General features: G+C 34.6%; 1 protein-coding gene across 2 annotated transcripts in view; it reads left to right on the plus strand.

Annotated features, from left to right (window-relative positions):
* COL21A1 (collagen type XXI alpha 1 chain) overlaps positions 1–16,231 on the plus strand; it is a 186,439-nt gene that overhangs the window by 125,593 nt on the left and 44,615 nt on the right. For both annotated transcript variants that reach the window (XM_049716247.1, XM_049716246.1), the window contains one exon: positions 12,429–12,482. In XM_049716247.1, the coding sequence (XP_049572204.1) occupies positions 12,429–12,482 (54 nt within the window). The remainder of the gene's footprint in view (positions 1–12,428; positions 12,483–16,231) is intronic.

Raw genomic sequence — 16,231 nt, forward strand, 5'->3', positions numbered from 1 at the left:
TGTTGAAAAAAAAACGCATATAAGTGGACCCCTGTAGTTCAAACCTATGTTGTTCAAGGGCCAAATATATTTGTCAGGTTTCTCCACTGTGAAGTTACTGCTTTTTCCTTTCCACATTCCATTTGGAATCGAGTCTACAAATCCAACCCCTATTCAAGATGGGGAAGTATCAACACAGCATATCATTCCACTTATGTTGGTTTTCTTTAATTTACCTCAGCAATGTTATGTGGTTTTCAGTGTACATGTCTTGTATGTCTTTTGTTAACTTAATACCTGAGTATTTTATTTTTTATACTCTTACGAATAGCTTATTTTTAATTTATTTTTGTTTGTTGCTAGCATATGAAAATACAATTTGTTTTGGCATATTGATCATATATCCTGCAATATTACTAAATCTGTTTATCAGTTCCTGCAACTTTCTTTGTAAATTCCTTAGGCTTTTCTGCATAGATGATCATACTGTCTGCAAATCAAGACAGTTTTCTTCTACTATACCAATTTATATTGATATGACTTTATTTTAATAGTTTTATTGCACGGACCCAGCCCTCCAATACAATATTGAGTAGAAGTGGTGAGAATGTACTTTCTTGCCTTGGTTTCTGACAAGGTGGAGAACGTTCAGTCTTTCAGCAGTGTTACTTGCTGGTTTTACATAGAAACCCTACATCAAGTTGAGGAAATTCCTTTTTATTACTACTCTCTCGAGCATTTTTTTTTTCTTTTTAATTATGACTAGGTGTTGAAATTCATCAAAAACCTTGTTTACATTTATTGAGTTGATTATATAGTTTTCCTCCCTTATTTCCTTAATATGATGTATAACATTGATTTTTGTATGTTATGTCAAACTTGCATTATTGGGATAAACCCCAATTGTTCATCTTATATTATTAATCTTACATATTGTTGGATTCAATTTGTAAATATTTTTTTAAAAGACTTTTGTGTCTATGTTCATGAGATATATGGTCATTAGTTTTCTTGTGATATTTTTGTATGGCTTTGATATCAAAATAATACTGTCTTCTATTTTCTGAAAGAGTTTTTATAGAATTGGTATCATTTCTTCCTTATACGGTACAATTCATTAGTGAAGCCATTTGGACCTGGGCTTTGTGGGTGTGAGGAAGATTTTAATTACTAATTCAATTCCATTGCTAAATATTGGTCTATTTAGAGTTTTTCTTTCTTCTCAATTAAGTTTTGGTAATTTGTACCTTTCGAGGATATAGTCCATTTCATTCAATTTTCAAATTTGTTGCCATATTTTGTTTATAATGTTGCATTATTCTTGTCCTTTTGATGTAGGATTTGTAATGTCCTATCTTTCATTCCTGATATTATATATTTTGTAATAATGACTTATTATTGGTAGTTACAGTTGAAATCAAACACTACAGGGTTTTTCCTTCATCTGGGCCTGGTGCTTTTTTGTTGAGTTTATTCCTTGATAACTTCCTCTTATCTCTTACATGAAAATTTCTTGGCTTAAGCAATGATAATAAACTTCATATTCTTAGAAAATTAGCCATTCCATCCGGATTTTTCAAGTGATTTCTATCAAATTATGCAAATTCCTCTCATGATTTTTAAAAAGTTTTCTGTTTCAATGATTATTCTGTTGTTTCTTTGAATATTTATACTTTCCCTTTCTACTCTTTTTTGTGTGATTATGTAAGCTTTTGGTTTCTCTACTATGTTGGTTTTTATTTAAAGATCAAACATTGTAATTTAATTAGTAACTTCATTGATATTTCCAGTTTTTTAAACTTGTTAATCTATATTCTTTCTATCTTTTTTTCTTATATTTTTTCTATATTTCATAATTGGGAATTAAATTTATTTATTATCATTCTTTCACTATTTTTTGCTCTTAGTATTTAAATTATAATTTTTTTTCTGATCATTACTCCAGTTATACCCCCTTGATTTTAATGTGTAATGTTTCCATTAATATTATTTTTTAGAATTTTTGCAATTTTGGTTTTATATTTGTTTTTCCAAGAGTTATTTAAAAGTTAAAAAAAAGTTTTTTTTAGGTTGAGAGGCATTTAATTTTGATTCTGTTATCAATTTCTGGTCTTCTTACACTGCATCAGAAAATATTATTTGTATAATTTCTTCTTTATGGGATTTATTGAATTTTAGTCTTTGAACTATTATAACTATTATAACTACTATAACTATAACTATTATAACGATAATTTTAGTCTTTGAACTATAACTTAAAACTATCAGTTTTCAGGAGTGTTCCCTGTGCATATGAGAAGGTGAATCTCTATTTTGAGATGTGAAACTCAGTACCCATTCATTAGACCTATTTCACTGACTATCTTTTTGAGATCATCTGTATACTTAATTTCTGGTTTGTTTGATGTGCTTTGGACAGAGTGTGATTTGTTAGTGTCCCTCTTAATGCATTTCCATCTACTTCTCCTTCCATCTTCTGTTTCATGATGGATTTTATATTGTTTGTTGCATAGTTATTTGCAACTGTTATAACTTCATTTTGAATTGTGGCTTTAGCATTATAAAATGTCATTTTTGTCTCCTTTAATAATTTTTAGCTTGAATTCTGCCTTGTCTTTACCAGGATTACATTCCTCCTTTCTGATTATTTGGATTGTTTGCAGAAACAATGCCCATCCTGCTGTCGTGTAGCTTTAAGCTTTTTGAATCACTTTGTTGTAGTTGTTTCTCTTCTATCAAGCATAGAATTGGTCTTTCCTTTCTAAAGCAATCGGAAATATTTTTATTATTGACTGATAGGATTGGTCTTATGTCTGCATAATGATTATGTTATAATTTTATTATACTCACTCTGTGCATTATGCTGTATTTACTATACTTCTTAATGTGATCTATTATTTTTTCCTTTTATTTTCTTTGGGATTTAGGAAAATTTGTATATTTTTCTCAGTGGTCTTTTTTTTCTTGCAGTTTTATTGAGATAATTGACACAGCACTAAGTTTCATATTGTGAGATGTTTACCACAATGTTTGGTGAACATGCATCAACTCATATAGATACAAAAATATAGAAAAAAAATTTTTTTCTTGTGATGAGAACTCTCGATCTACTCTCAACAACTTTCAAGTATACTATATAGCAGTGTTAACTACTAATGGTCTTTATACTAATACCTTTAGTAGTCTATAAAGAATACATTTTAGAGTTCCTTTATGCCCCCTTTGCCTTACTTAGGCATATATTATTTGTTTTGTTAACTTTAAATGATACCCTATCATCTATGTGGCAATTAATCAATTTACTCTATTTTCTTCTTAATTATTTAATCATACTTTTACTTTGTCAGATCATATAATATTTATAAACTATTTTTCCACTCTTTCCTCACCTTTGTTTCAAATTTGCAATTAATATATTCAGTGTTCATCAGCAGCACCTTCACCAATATCCCATAGTCATCATTTGGGCTGGATGAAACTTCTCCTCTGGTATATTCCTTAGGAAGGGCTTGTGAATACAGTATTCTCTGAATTCTTATATTTTAACATGTTTTTCTATATTCTTGTTACTTTAAAAACAGCCTGACTGTCACTATTTTGCCATTGCCATTATCCCTTTAAACCCTTATCTGCTGCTTTTCACTGCTTTTCTCTGAATTTCTTTGAAATGTTGCTTCATTGCTGTCCTGTATGTTTCTGAGACCAACGTAATTGTCTTTCCCTTGTAAGTGGCTATGTCTTTTTGTATGAAAGCCCACAGTGTTAAAAAAAATACTTTATGTTTAAAGTTTAATAGTATAAGTTGTGTCTCAGAATTAAGAATTTCAGTTATCCCAAATCCTGTCAATAAGTAGATTCAGGACTATTAATTCTGGACTGTTCTCTTGGATTATAGTTTTAAATAGACATTCTATTACATTGTTTTTGTTTACATCTAAGGACTCCAATTATAGACATGTCAAGACTTCTTTGAATGTCTTCTACCACTATCACTTTCTGAATCTTTATATCCTTCTTAGATGGAAATATTAAGAGAGATAAAGGGAGAAAGTGACAATAATACAACAATATTAGGGGACTTTAACTCACCAATTGCATCAATGTAAGATCATTCAGACAGAAAATCAATAAAACAACACTGGTCTTAAAAGACACCATAAACCACTATACGTAATAGATATCTATAGAACATTCCATCTAAAAACATCAGAATACACACTGTTTTCAAGTGCACATGGGATCTTCTCTAGGGTAGATCACATGCTAGGCCACAAAACAAATCTCAACAAATTTAAGAGGATAGAAATTGCATCAAGCAATTTTTCTGTCCACAATAGTATGAAACGAAAAATCAATTACAGAAAGAAAATGGGAAAAACACAAACACAGAGAGACCAAACTTTCTACTAAAAAACCAGTGGATCAATGAATAAATCAAAGAGAAAATCAGAAAATATTTACCTTGAGACAAATGAAAATGGAAACAAAACTTTCCAAAAGATATGGGATGCAACAAAAGCAGCTGAGAGGGAAATTCATAGCTATATAGGCCTTCCTCAATAAGCAAGAAAAATCTCAAATAAGCAACCTAATCTACCACCTAGAAGGATAAGAAAAAGAAGGACAAATAAAGCCCAAAGTTAGCAAAAAGAAGGAAATAAAAAAGATCAAGAGGAAACAAATAAAATAGAGATGAAAAAAAGAAAAAGAAAGAAAGAGAAAATCCCAGAAAACATCAATGGAAACAAGATAAAGAAAACTGATAAATCTTTAGCCAGGCTCACCAACAAGGAGAGGATCCAAATAAACAAAATAAGAAAGGAAAGGTGAAATAACAACTCACAGAGAGAGAAAAATCATAAGACAATACTATGAACAATTATACACCAATAAATTGGACAACGTAGAAGAAATGGATAAATTTCTAAAACGTACAGTCTCTCAAGACTGAGTCAGAAGAAGTAGATGATTTGAACAGACTGATCACTAGAAGTAAAATTGAATCTGTAATAAAAAAAAAGAAACTTCCAGTAGACAAAAGCCTAGGACTGGATGACTTCCCTAGGGAATTTTAGCAAACATATACAGAAGAATTTATACCTATCCTTCTCAAACTATTCCAGAAATTTGAAGAGGAGGTAACACTCCCAAATTCATTCTATGAGGCCACCATTACCCTGATGCTAAAATCAGACAGTCACTACAAAAAAAAAAAAAAATTTACAGGCTAATATCTTTGATGAATGTAGATGCATATATCCTCAACAAAATATTAGTAAACTGTATTCAACAATACATAAAAATGATCATACACTATGATCAAGTTGGATGTATTCCAGGGTCACAGGAAGCTTCAACATATACATATCAATCAATATGATACACCATCTTAACAAAAGGAAAGACAAAAATCATATGATCATCTCAATAGATGCAGAAAAAGCATTTGACAAAATTCAACATCCATTCATAGTAAAAAACCCTCTCATCAACATGAATATAGAGGGAATATATCTCAACATAATAAAGGACATTTATGACAAACCCACAGCCAAAATAATACTAACAGTGAAAAGCTGAAAGCCTTCCTCCTAAAATCAGGAACAAGACAAGGATACCCACTCACACCACTTCTATTCAACATAGTATTAGAAGTCCTAGCCATAGCAATCAGAAAAAAAAAAAAGAAAAGAAATAAAAAGCATCTAAATTGGAAGGGAAGAAGTAAAACTGTCACTATTTCCAGATGACATGATACTATATAGAGAAAACCCACAAGTCTCCACCAAAAAGCTATTAGAACTAATAAATAAATTCAGTAAAGTTGCAGGATTCAGGATTGATGCATAAAAAGTCTGTTGCTTTTCTGTGTACTAATAATGAACTAGCAGAAAGAGGAACCAAGCAAAAATCCCATTTAAAGTTATACCAAACAAAATAAAATGCCTAGGACTAAACTTATCCAAGGAGGTGAAAGAATTATACTCCAAAAGCTATAAAACATTGATGAAAGAAATTGAAGATGACACAAAGAAATGGAAAGATATTCCATGTTCTTGGATTGGAAGTATGAATATTGTTAAAATATCTATACTACCCAAAGCAATCTGCAAATTTAATGCAATCGCTATCAAAATACCCATGAGATTTTTCACAGAAGCAGAACAAATAATCCTAAAATTTATATGGAACCACAAAGTTCCTTGAATTGCCAAGATTACCTTGAGAAAAAAGAACAAAGCTGGAGGTATCACACTCCCTGACTTCAGACTACACTACAAAGTTACAGTAATCAAAACTGCATGGCACTGCCACAAAAACAGACATACCGATAAATGGAACAGAACTGAGAGCCCATAAATAAACCCACACTCCTATGGTCAAAGGAATCAAGAATTTACAATGGAGAAAAGAGAGTCTCTTCAATAAATGGTGCTGGGATAACTAGACAGCTACATGTAAAAGAATGTAATTAGACCACTCTCTAACACCATACACAAAATTAACTCAGAATGAATTAAAGACCTAAGTGTAAGACCTGAAACCACAAAACTTCTAGAAGAGAGCGTAGGCAGAACTCTCTTTGACATAAATCATAGCAATATTTTTTGGATCTGTCTTCTAAGGCAAAAAAAAAAAGTAAAAATAAACAAATGGGAACTAATTAAACTTAAAAGCTATTGCACAGCACAGGAAACCCTCAACAAAGTGAAAAGGCAACCTATTGAGTGAGAGAAAATATTTACAAATGATATGATGTACAAGGGATAAATATCTCAAATATATAAACAGCTCATACAACTCAATATAAAAAAAAAAACCCAATTAAAAAATGGACAGAAGATCTGAATAGACATTTCTCCAAAGAAGACATACAGATGGACAGCAGGCACATGAAAAATGCTCCACATCACTGTTAGACTAATGCAGATCAAAATCACAATGAGATATCACCTCATATCTGTCAGAACGGCTATCATCAAAAAGAACACAAATAACAAATGTTGGAGAATATGTGGAGAAAAAGGAACACTTGTACACTGTTGGTGGGAATGTAAACTGATACAGCCACTTTGGAAAACAGTATGGAGGCTTCTCAAAAAACTAAAAATAAAATTACCATGTGACCCAGTAGTTCCACTCCTGGGTATATATCTGAATAAGTTAAAAGACTAATTCAAAAAGATATATGCACCCTGGTGTTCATAGCAGCACTATTTACAATAGCTAAGATATAGAAGCAACCCAAATGTCCATCAACAGATGAATGGATAAAGAAGATGTGGTGTATATACACAATGGAATATTACTCAGTCATAAAAAAGAATGAAATTCTGCCATTTGCAACAATGTAGATGGACCTAGAGTGTATCATGCTTAGGGAAATAAGGCAGAGGAAGACAAACACTATATGTTATCACTTTTATGTGGAATCTAAAAAAATAAAATAAAAGAATATATAACAAAACAGAAACAGACTCACAGACATAGAGAACAAACTAGTGGTTACCAGTGGGAAGAAGGAAGAGAGGAGGGGCAAGTTATGGGTAAGGGATTAATAGATGCAAAATACTCTGTGTAAAGTAGACAAGCAACAAGGATATATTGTACAGCACAGGAAATATAGCTGTTATTTTGTATAACTTTATAAAATTTGTATAACTTTAAAGAGAGTATAAACTATAAAAATATTGAATCACTATGCTGTACACTTGAAATTAATATAATATTGTAAATCAACTATATTTCAAAAAAATAAGTACATAGATGAGAGGGAAAAAGACATGAATATATAATTCTCAAAACCAAAAAGATGTAAAATGGCTCTTAAATGTATGAAGATGTTCAACTTCACTCATAATAAGACAAATACAAATTGAAACCATGCTAAGATATAATAACCCACCCATTAGGTTGGCAAAAGTTCAAAAGCTTGATAGTACAGTCTGCTTGGCAAGGCTGTGAGTAAACAGGCATTTTCATACATTGCTGGAAGCAAAGCAAAATAGCAACCCTTACAGGGATATGTGACAATAATTGTGCCAGGCAGAATTGAAAGTGGCCACCACCTCCTGGTGCTCCAGCCTTTTCATAAACCCCTACCTTTGAGTGTGCCCAGGACCTATGACTTGCTTCTAATCAACAGATGTCACTCCTGTAATGATGTTACATTATGAAAAGCTCCACTTAGAGCCTGCTTGCTCTGGGGAATTTCCTTGCTGGCTTGATGAAGTAAGTAGCCATTGGTGGCAATGAAACAAATTCTGCCAACAAAGTGAGTGAATGTGGACGAAGATACTTCTGCAGTCAAGCCTCTAGATAAGAACACAGCCCAGCAGACCTCCCAATCAGCACCTTATAAGACCCTACACAGGGGCTTCCCTGGTGGCGCAGTGGTTGAGAGTCTGCCTGCTGATGCAGGGGACACGGATTCGTGCCCCGGTCCGGGAAGATCCCACATGCCGCGGAGCGGCTGGGCCCGTGAGCCATGGCCGCTGAGCCTGCACGTCCAGAGCCTGTGCTCCGCAATGGGAGAGGCCACAACAGTGAGAGGCCCGTGTACAGCAAAAAAAAAAAAAAAGGACCCTACACAGAGAACTCAGTAAAGCCATGCCCAGACTTCTGGCCCCAGAAATTATGAAATAATCAATATGTGTTGTTTCAAGCAGTTAAAAAATAATTCACTCTGCCTAAATTATAATGCCAAACCATAGTGGTACAAATTAAAAAATAACATTATTTGAAAAGAGTGTATCCTGAAACAAATCGTACGAGTAAAGAACCGTTAAAACTCCCATTCTTTGGTGGCAGCAGACTAGCTAACTTTTCTGGATCTCTCCTTCTGTTTCTAGAGCTGTGCAAGGCACTTTCACAAAGGCTCTTATTTTAATGGTCACACACCTTCCACCAGATTTTGAGGATTGCAATGGCCACAAACTAAATTAGTCCCCATTCTTTTATTTTTTTCTGGGTGAGTACAAAAGACCACCACATGAAAGGAAATACACAAGCAATGCAAGTTTCACATCTCTGTTTTGGGTTAAATTTGCTTTTTAAAAATAACTGGTTTCTTGTGGAATAAATCATCTTTGACATTAGCTGCAGAGACTGGATTGAGGAATAATGTTAGCATGACACTTTCTCAATTATCTTATATCAAGAAGGAATTAATAATAGAATGGCAAAATGATAAATTAGAGGTAAGGACATGCTATATGCCTTTTTCTCCACCAGCCAAACATATTGGTTTATACCAGGATCTCCAGGTCATAAAAGCAATCAAGTGATCAGATTAAGTTCTGGTTATAGTATTGAATTTCATATACTAGTTGTGTATCACACTGGATAATTGTATGGAAAATGACTAAGCAGAAATCATCCTTTCATATCCGAATGAAACATTATTAAAAGAATGAAGAAAGAAAACAAAAGAATGAAGAGAACATTCCTACGTAAAGATTACTGGCCATCATCTTGTTGTAATTACACTGCATAATCCAACAGCATATGCGATAGCCCTACCTGCAAATGTTTTTCCCATTTCCTTTATCTTCTCAAAATCGAGTATTTAAGAATAAATCATCCATTCCTCCTTCCTTGATGTGCTCCAATGGTTGTAAAGCAGGGAACATATAGTCTTACATATATTCGTATATTGTGTTCAGCACTATTCTAAGTATTCTGGGTGATTAAACAAAAAACAAACAAAAATACCTCATATGGGATGTGTTTCTTGCCTTTAAAGAATGTGCAAGCCAGGAAAACAGTTCCTACATAGAGACACCTACTGAACAATGATCTAAACTACAGATTTGCTTAAGTAAGACGGTCACATATGACAGTACCTGGAGGTGAGAGAAGTTAAGCGACCTAATGACTTACAACTCTGCCATCGTTCTCAAATCATCAGAATTAGCTGTTCACATAAATTTCTGGGCCCTGCCATGCAGAGTTTCTGACTCAGTAGGTCTGCAGCAAGGCCTGAAAGTTTGCATTTTGAAGTTCCCAAGTGAGGCGAAGCTGATCTGGCTGGGTTGGGGACCATCCTTGAGAACCACTGACACGGATGATTCCACCTGATGTTATCAAATTGGTCCCGCTGTTACAAAATCAATACTCATAAAATGTTGATAGAGAGGAAAGTTGCCTTTAATCAGAATGCCAGCAATCTGGGGAGATGATGGACTCAGTGTCCTCCCAAAAACCACCTCCGAAGATTCTGCTCAGCCATAAAAGCTTTTAAAAGGAAACAGGAAGTAATCTCAGTTAATCATTGGGCTAGGGGGTCAGAGTGGTTGCCATCCCCCACTGTATGCCAGCTTGAGTGCAGACTTGTCAACTCCTCGTGATCTTTCTTTAGATCCTATCTCGTTCACACGGTTTGCAAGATTACTGAATGGGAAGCTAGGGAAAAGTTCTGGTTATCTGGTAATTACTTATTCTTCATTTCTACTTCTTTGATCTACGGAAAGAACCAACAAGTTAGGCAAAGTATTATGTGATCAAAAGATTTGAAAGGTGTGCTAGGGCCAGAGATGAGTAGAGCACAGGGGTGCCTGGTGTAAGGTTAGTGTCAAGACAAAGGGGTGCCCCCTGCAGAAAGCTCTTTCCTGCAAAGAGTTTTTTCCTGCCGGAAGCTACTTACACTGACTACTGCTGTGAGTGTCGAGTTCAGGATTGTTATTGTATAATTTCCCTCTGGCATTAGGACCTGCCATAGCCCTTTTCTCTAATCGTTTAGGCTTTTTAACTTGTGGCTTTTGTGAATCTAACATCCATCTCTGTTTCTCTGATATTTTCATAAGATTTTCTGTAGAACCGTTGGGTAAGCAGGACCTCCCTGCGCTCTAGTTTGGTTAATTTACAGGAAAACATTATCCTTTTCCCCTTCTATCCTCAACTGTCATCTAGTGTTTGTAAATAAAATTGGAACAGATGAAATATTTGGCTTTAGCTGGTATTTCCCTGTGCTAATGAATTGCAAGGATTCATAAAAGTGGGGGAAGCAGTGTTTATATAATGTGATAAGGCTGGATTTTTTTTCCTAAGGGCTGATTGTGTTAGCCAAGTATTATTGGTTCTTCCCTCTGTGGTTCATTTTGTACAATTTGGGGAGTTCATTAGAATATGAAACTATGGAAAATGGTGTTGGCATATGCTTCAGCACATGTATTCTGAGATCTTTTCCCCCTTAAACTTATTTTGACTCAGGTATTTGAGTTAGTTACAAGCAAAATATTTTCGTTTTTGTTTTACTTTCTCTCTTGCTCTCATGTAGGATGAAATGTTCTCTCTGGTACAATGCCAAGTGTGGCACAATTGTTTGCAGAGAACTTTGCTTGTTAAGATGTAATACTTTGCTGAGCAGACACACAGTATCAAGGCTCTTGATGACTGATAGATTTCAAGAAGTCTAAATGTTTGAGGGTGTGTGTGTGGTGTGTGTCTGTGTCTATTTCAAGGGACTCTCCCCAACCGCTCTTTATTTTCGTCCAGGCATTTTAATAGCTGTATTGATCTGTGGATATTATACATTTTAGGATTAAATTCAGCTAATACTTATTGTTTTAGTAGGCATAGTGTCAGATACGTTTTTACATGCTAGCAATTGATTCATTTGGGAAAAACTTAAAGCGTTCCAGAAAGTGGGTGTAAAATAAGGTGCGTAAATAATTCGAGCAGAGTAATTTGAAGATATATAACTGAAAACTATTATAATTTGAACAGCTACTTAAAATACACGTTTTAGATGTTTATTTTAAATAGATACTGGATTAAAGTGCTAAATAATTTCAAGTAATAACCTATAAATAGCTGCATTCTTAATGAAAGTTTTCTTTTGATTTTAAAATGCAACTCTTGAGAGGCAAGGTCACATTATGTCCGACAGGTGAAAAATTTTAAAGTAAAAATAAAAATAGATATGAAAAAGACTGATATAAATGTGATATAAGTCACATTTACTTTGAAGAGAAGAATAATCCTATTCTCATAAGAAGTATACAAGTACCCCAGTTATTTTATAACAACTCAATTATCTGCTGTCATGTATAGATTTGATATTTATATAGTCACCTTATGAATTTCAGAATGAGTTATCTGATGTCAGGAAAAGTTGATATCAATAATCCAGACAACAAGGACCTACTGTATAGCACAGGGAACTATATTCAATATCTTGTAATAAACTATAATGGAAAGAACCTGAAAAAAATATACATAAAACTGAATATATATGTATAACTGAATCACTTTGCTGTACACCTGAAACTAACACAACATTGTAAATCAACTATCAATTTTTTAAAAGGAAAGGAAAGGAAAAAAAATAATGCAGAAGTAATTTTTGTTTTTGTCTATATTTAACATGCTTTAGTATGTAATGTCACATATTATTTTAGTGAGCATATGTGCAAATGGAATTCTCTATTTCTTTTTATCATTAAAAGGGAGAAGCAGGACCTCCAGGTGCTCCAGGGCAGGATGGATCACGGGGTGAGCCTGTGAGTACCTTCTTGATTCAGTTCTAAAGGATGACGTCCTTCTCCTGTAATAAAATTCTTTGACTATTTAAGTTCTCCTCTCAGATGCCCTATGCTTGTTCAGTGACTTCCAGACTAGGATTGTAGAAGCTCTTTGTGGAATACTGTAAAATATTAAAATATTCAATCCTCTTTTACAAACTGGGAAGAGTTTTGCTAGCAGGAAGTTTATGTGATGAGTCTAAATTACAAAGTTCTAAAAAAAGACAAGCATGGTGCTGAGACAAGGAATTATGGCAGTGAGATAGTGGAGGTTATTTAGATACAATCTCTCCTCCTAAACCAGCAGATAGAAAACTGAGAGTTACTGAGTGAGACTTTATCCCCTCTCCCACCCCACCCCATCAGCTCAGAGAAGGCAAGAAAAGATCCCTTATTCCTTTTTCTCTGACTCCTCTGTCTTTCCTGCTGAATGGTGGAGAGGAAGCCAGGTTTGCTGTGCCAGGAGATGTACTCTGTTAGGAAAGTAATCAGTAGATTTTGTGTCTAAAGTTTGCGCATGTTATCTGTATATAATTCTTCTGGGCTGTACTCTCTTCCAACTAAGAACATATAGCATTATGTTATTCTGTTATTTTGACAATTAATGAAAACTTGGTTGTTAGTAATATATCTCATGAAGATTGATCTTTACCATTTATGAAAAAGCTTTGAAAACAGGAAAAAAAAGAAAGTTTATATATTTGGTGATGCAAAGATATGAAGACTCTTGGGTTGGGTGTGGATGCTGGTTTTAAGTATTTGTAATGAATGTTTTGGCCCCACTAAAAATGTTCTATAATATATGTTCTATAATGTGGCAGCCAAGAAAATTAGTGGTGCTTAAGTTGGAAGGACGGACACTCTTAGAAAAAATGCTTTAAAGCTAATTAAACACAGCTTATAGTAGCCAGATGGTGATTCATTCCTGCATGCAGATTGGTAAATATGAACACTAACTCTTAGAATTCAAATTGAGGACAAAGGATGTATTTCATTGGGAAATGATTACATTGCTTTAAAGCACAATTACATGTACATGCCTGTGCTTTGAAATTTAAAGGCTGCTATTGGTCAGTCCTAAGAGTAATTTAGTCCTTAGGGTAATTTACATTCTAAGTGACAAATGATACCCAGTTGACTTCAATCCAGGTGATAAACTCAGTTCTAACACTTGCTGGATTTATTAGAATTTGTTTCAACTGTGTATCACTGTGTTTAAGGATTATAATCTTTTAGTCATTCATTCAATAAGCATTTATTGTCTGCTTTGTGCCAGACATTATATTAATTGAGGAGAAAATGAAGATGAATTTGTCAGGGTCCTGCCCTCAGGAGTCAGATGTGCCAATAGATGCAAATATCGTATAAATGTTATAGAGGGAGGTGCGGGAGGCTTGCAAAGTTGTAGGAGATGTATATGATGCTAAATGAGTTTTGGTACATCATTGAAAAGGATGCATTCTTCTTGTTTAATAACCATTTATTGAGATATGATTCACATACTACTGTATAAAATTTACCTATTTAAAAAGTATAAGGATACATTCTTAAACAAGATGTTCTCTTAGCCAAATTGTGGAGTATAAATAGGAGTTGTCTTCTTGTTTGCCCCCTAAGGCAGAAACCTGTAACATGTTCCAAAATACAGAAATGAAAGAAATCGTGATACTTTGGGAAAACTGAAATTACGTCAAATTGCTTAGGATAGATGGAGGGAGTGGGATAGAAATACTAGATGAGGTTGCAGGGGTAGGGAGAGGCCAAATCAAGAAAGGCCTTCTATGTCTGCGCTATTTGGACTTAAATCTGAGAGTAATCGGAGGCATTCAAAGGGTCTAAGTAGGGAAGCGAGGTGTTCAGATTTAGAAAGTTTTAGAGAGGTCACTTGACAGCAGAAAAGAGAATGGGTAAAGGGGGGCAGATGTGGAGGGCAGAGCCCAGCAGCAGGCCAGCTGAGCCCTGCCACCTCCACCTCCAGCTAAGGCAAGAATATTCAGAGTTGAGAGAGGGAGAGTGGGACTGATCTGAAATGAACTAAAAAAGCATCAGCAGAGCTCAGGGATCGATTGGATGTGGGTAACATGAAAAAAGATGACTCTCAAAGTCTTGCTGTGTGGATGGAGACACAGGAAGACCAAGCAATAAACAAGAAATAGAGCAAGAGGAATTAATTTTGTCTGGGGAGGTGATCTTATGATATTTTCACGTGGGACAATAACAAAGGCATTCAAATACGAGGCCTATACTTTGCATCCTTAGAGTAGACATGGAAACATGGGGACTAATATAGTTCTGATGAGAAATAGTGGGTCAGATTCAAGACAGTTTTAGACGAATTTCTGTGAATACTAGGTGTAGTAGGTTGAAAAGTGTTCCCCCCACCAGGATATCAGATTCCAATGACTAAAACTGATAAATGTTATCATATTTGAACAAAGAATATTTGCAGCTGTGATTAAATTAAGGGTCTTGGGGAGATTATCCTGGCTTGTCTGAAGGGAGGCTGATCTAATCAGTTGAAAGTCCTTAAGAGCAGAACTGAGGTTTCTCAGAGGAGGCAGTGAAATTGGAGTGATGTGGCCGCAAGTCAAGGAATGCTGCCAGAAGGCAGAAAAGGCAAGGGATGGATTCTCCCCTAGAGCCTCTGGGGGAGTACAGATTTCCATCCTCCAGAGCTGTGAGAGAATAACATTCTGTTGCTTTAAGCTACCAAGTTTCTGGAAACTTTTTACAGCAGCCATGGTAGACGAGTACACTGGGCTTCTCATCTAGTCTAATCTTTAACAATCATTTATGTAATGAATCTATGTAAAAAGCCTCTGAGTCCTACTGATACATATCAAACTCTTTGTAGCACATGTGTTGATCAAAAATATTTGGACTTAAAGCAAGTAGATAAGCAGGTTTAAATGACAATTTGGTTAAATGTGAGACTTCTCAATCACTAATATTTTCTGATTCATCAGTTTGTTAAACTGTCATGTTTTGCAAAGCTTCTTTTGTCCACTTCATATTTTTCTACATCTTTGCATTATTCTATTTAGTAACTTTTAGCCCATATGTCTTCTCTGTACTATTATTCATCATATTGCAAAATTGGAACAACTTAAATGTCTGATACTTAATGTATTAGGTATGTAAACTGTCATGTAAAAATATAATACTCTATGAATATGTATGCATAAGGAAGGATCTACATGGCAAACATGTGGTTTAATCATGTTTTGGTTACTTTGCTTATTTCCAGCCATGTTGCTTTTTGATGTCTGTTATGTTCCATTTTTTGCTTGTCTGTGTTTTATTTTCTCCTGTGAGCATGCTATTGCTTTTGTAATACATTACTTAAAAATTAAGGCATGGCTTTTGAGTGTTGGGCAGTGTTTCTTTGTTTTTCAAACATATTAAGCTTGTCAGACTGCATTTCCATTTTTGTGCCAAGGAATGGAGAACCATCAGATTGCTTCAAGGAATGCTCAGTTGTTGGAAATGTGTCTTCCTAACTTGCAAAATCATTCTGATTTTACCTTGTGCAGTTAGGTGGATGGGGAGACAGGGCAATACAGGAGCAGCAGCACACCAAATTTACTCATAGTTGAAAAACAATAACTGCACACATTCATTTTTGATCAAATCCGCTTATCGACCAAATTATCACATTGAACAGCTACTTGGCTTTGGCCAGTGGTTGTTGACCAAGTTACCTGAACTGTCATCATTTCTCCTGATGT

This window comes from Orcinus orca, chromosome 10 (genome assembly GCF_937001465.1).
Source record: "Orcinus orca chromosome 10, mOrcOrc1.1, whole genome shotgun sequence".
Lineage (NCBI taxonomy): Eukaryota > Metazoa > Chordata > Mammalia > Artiodactyla > Delphinidae > Orcinus > Orcinus orca.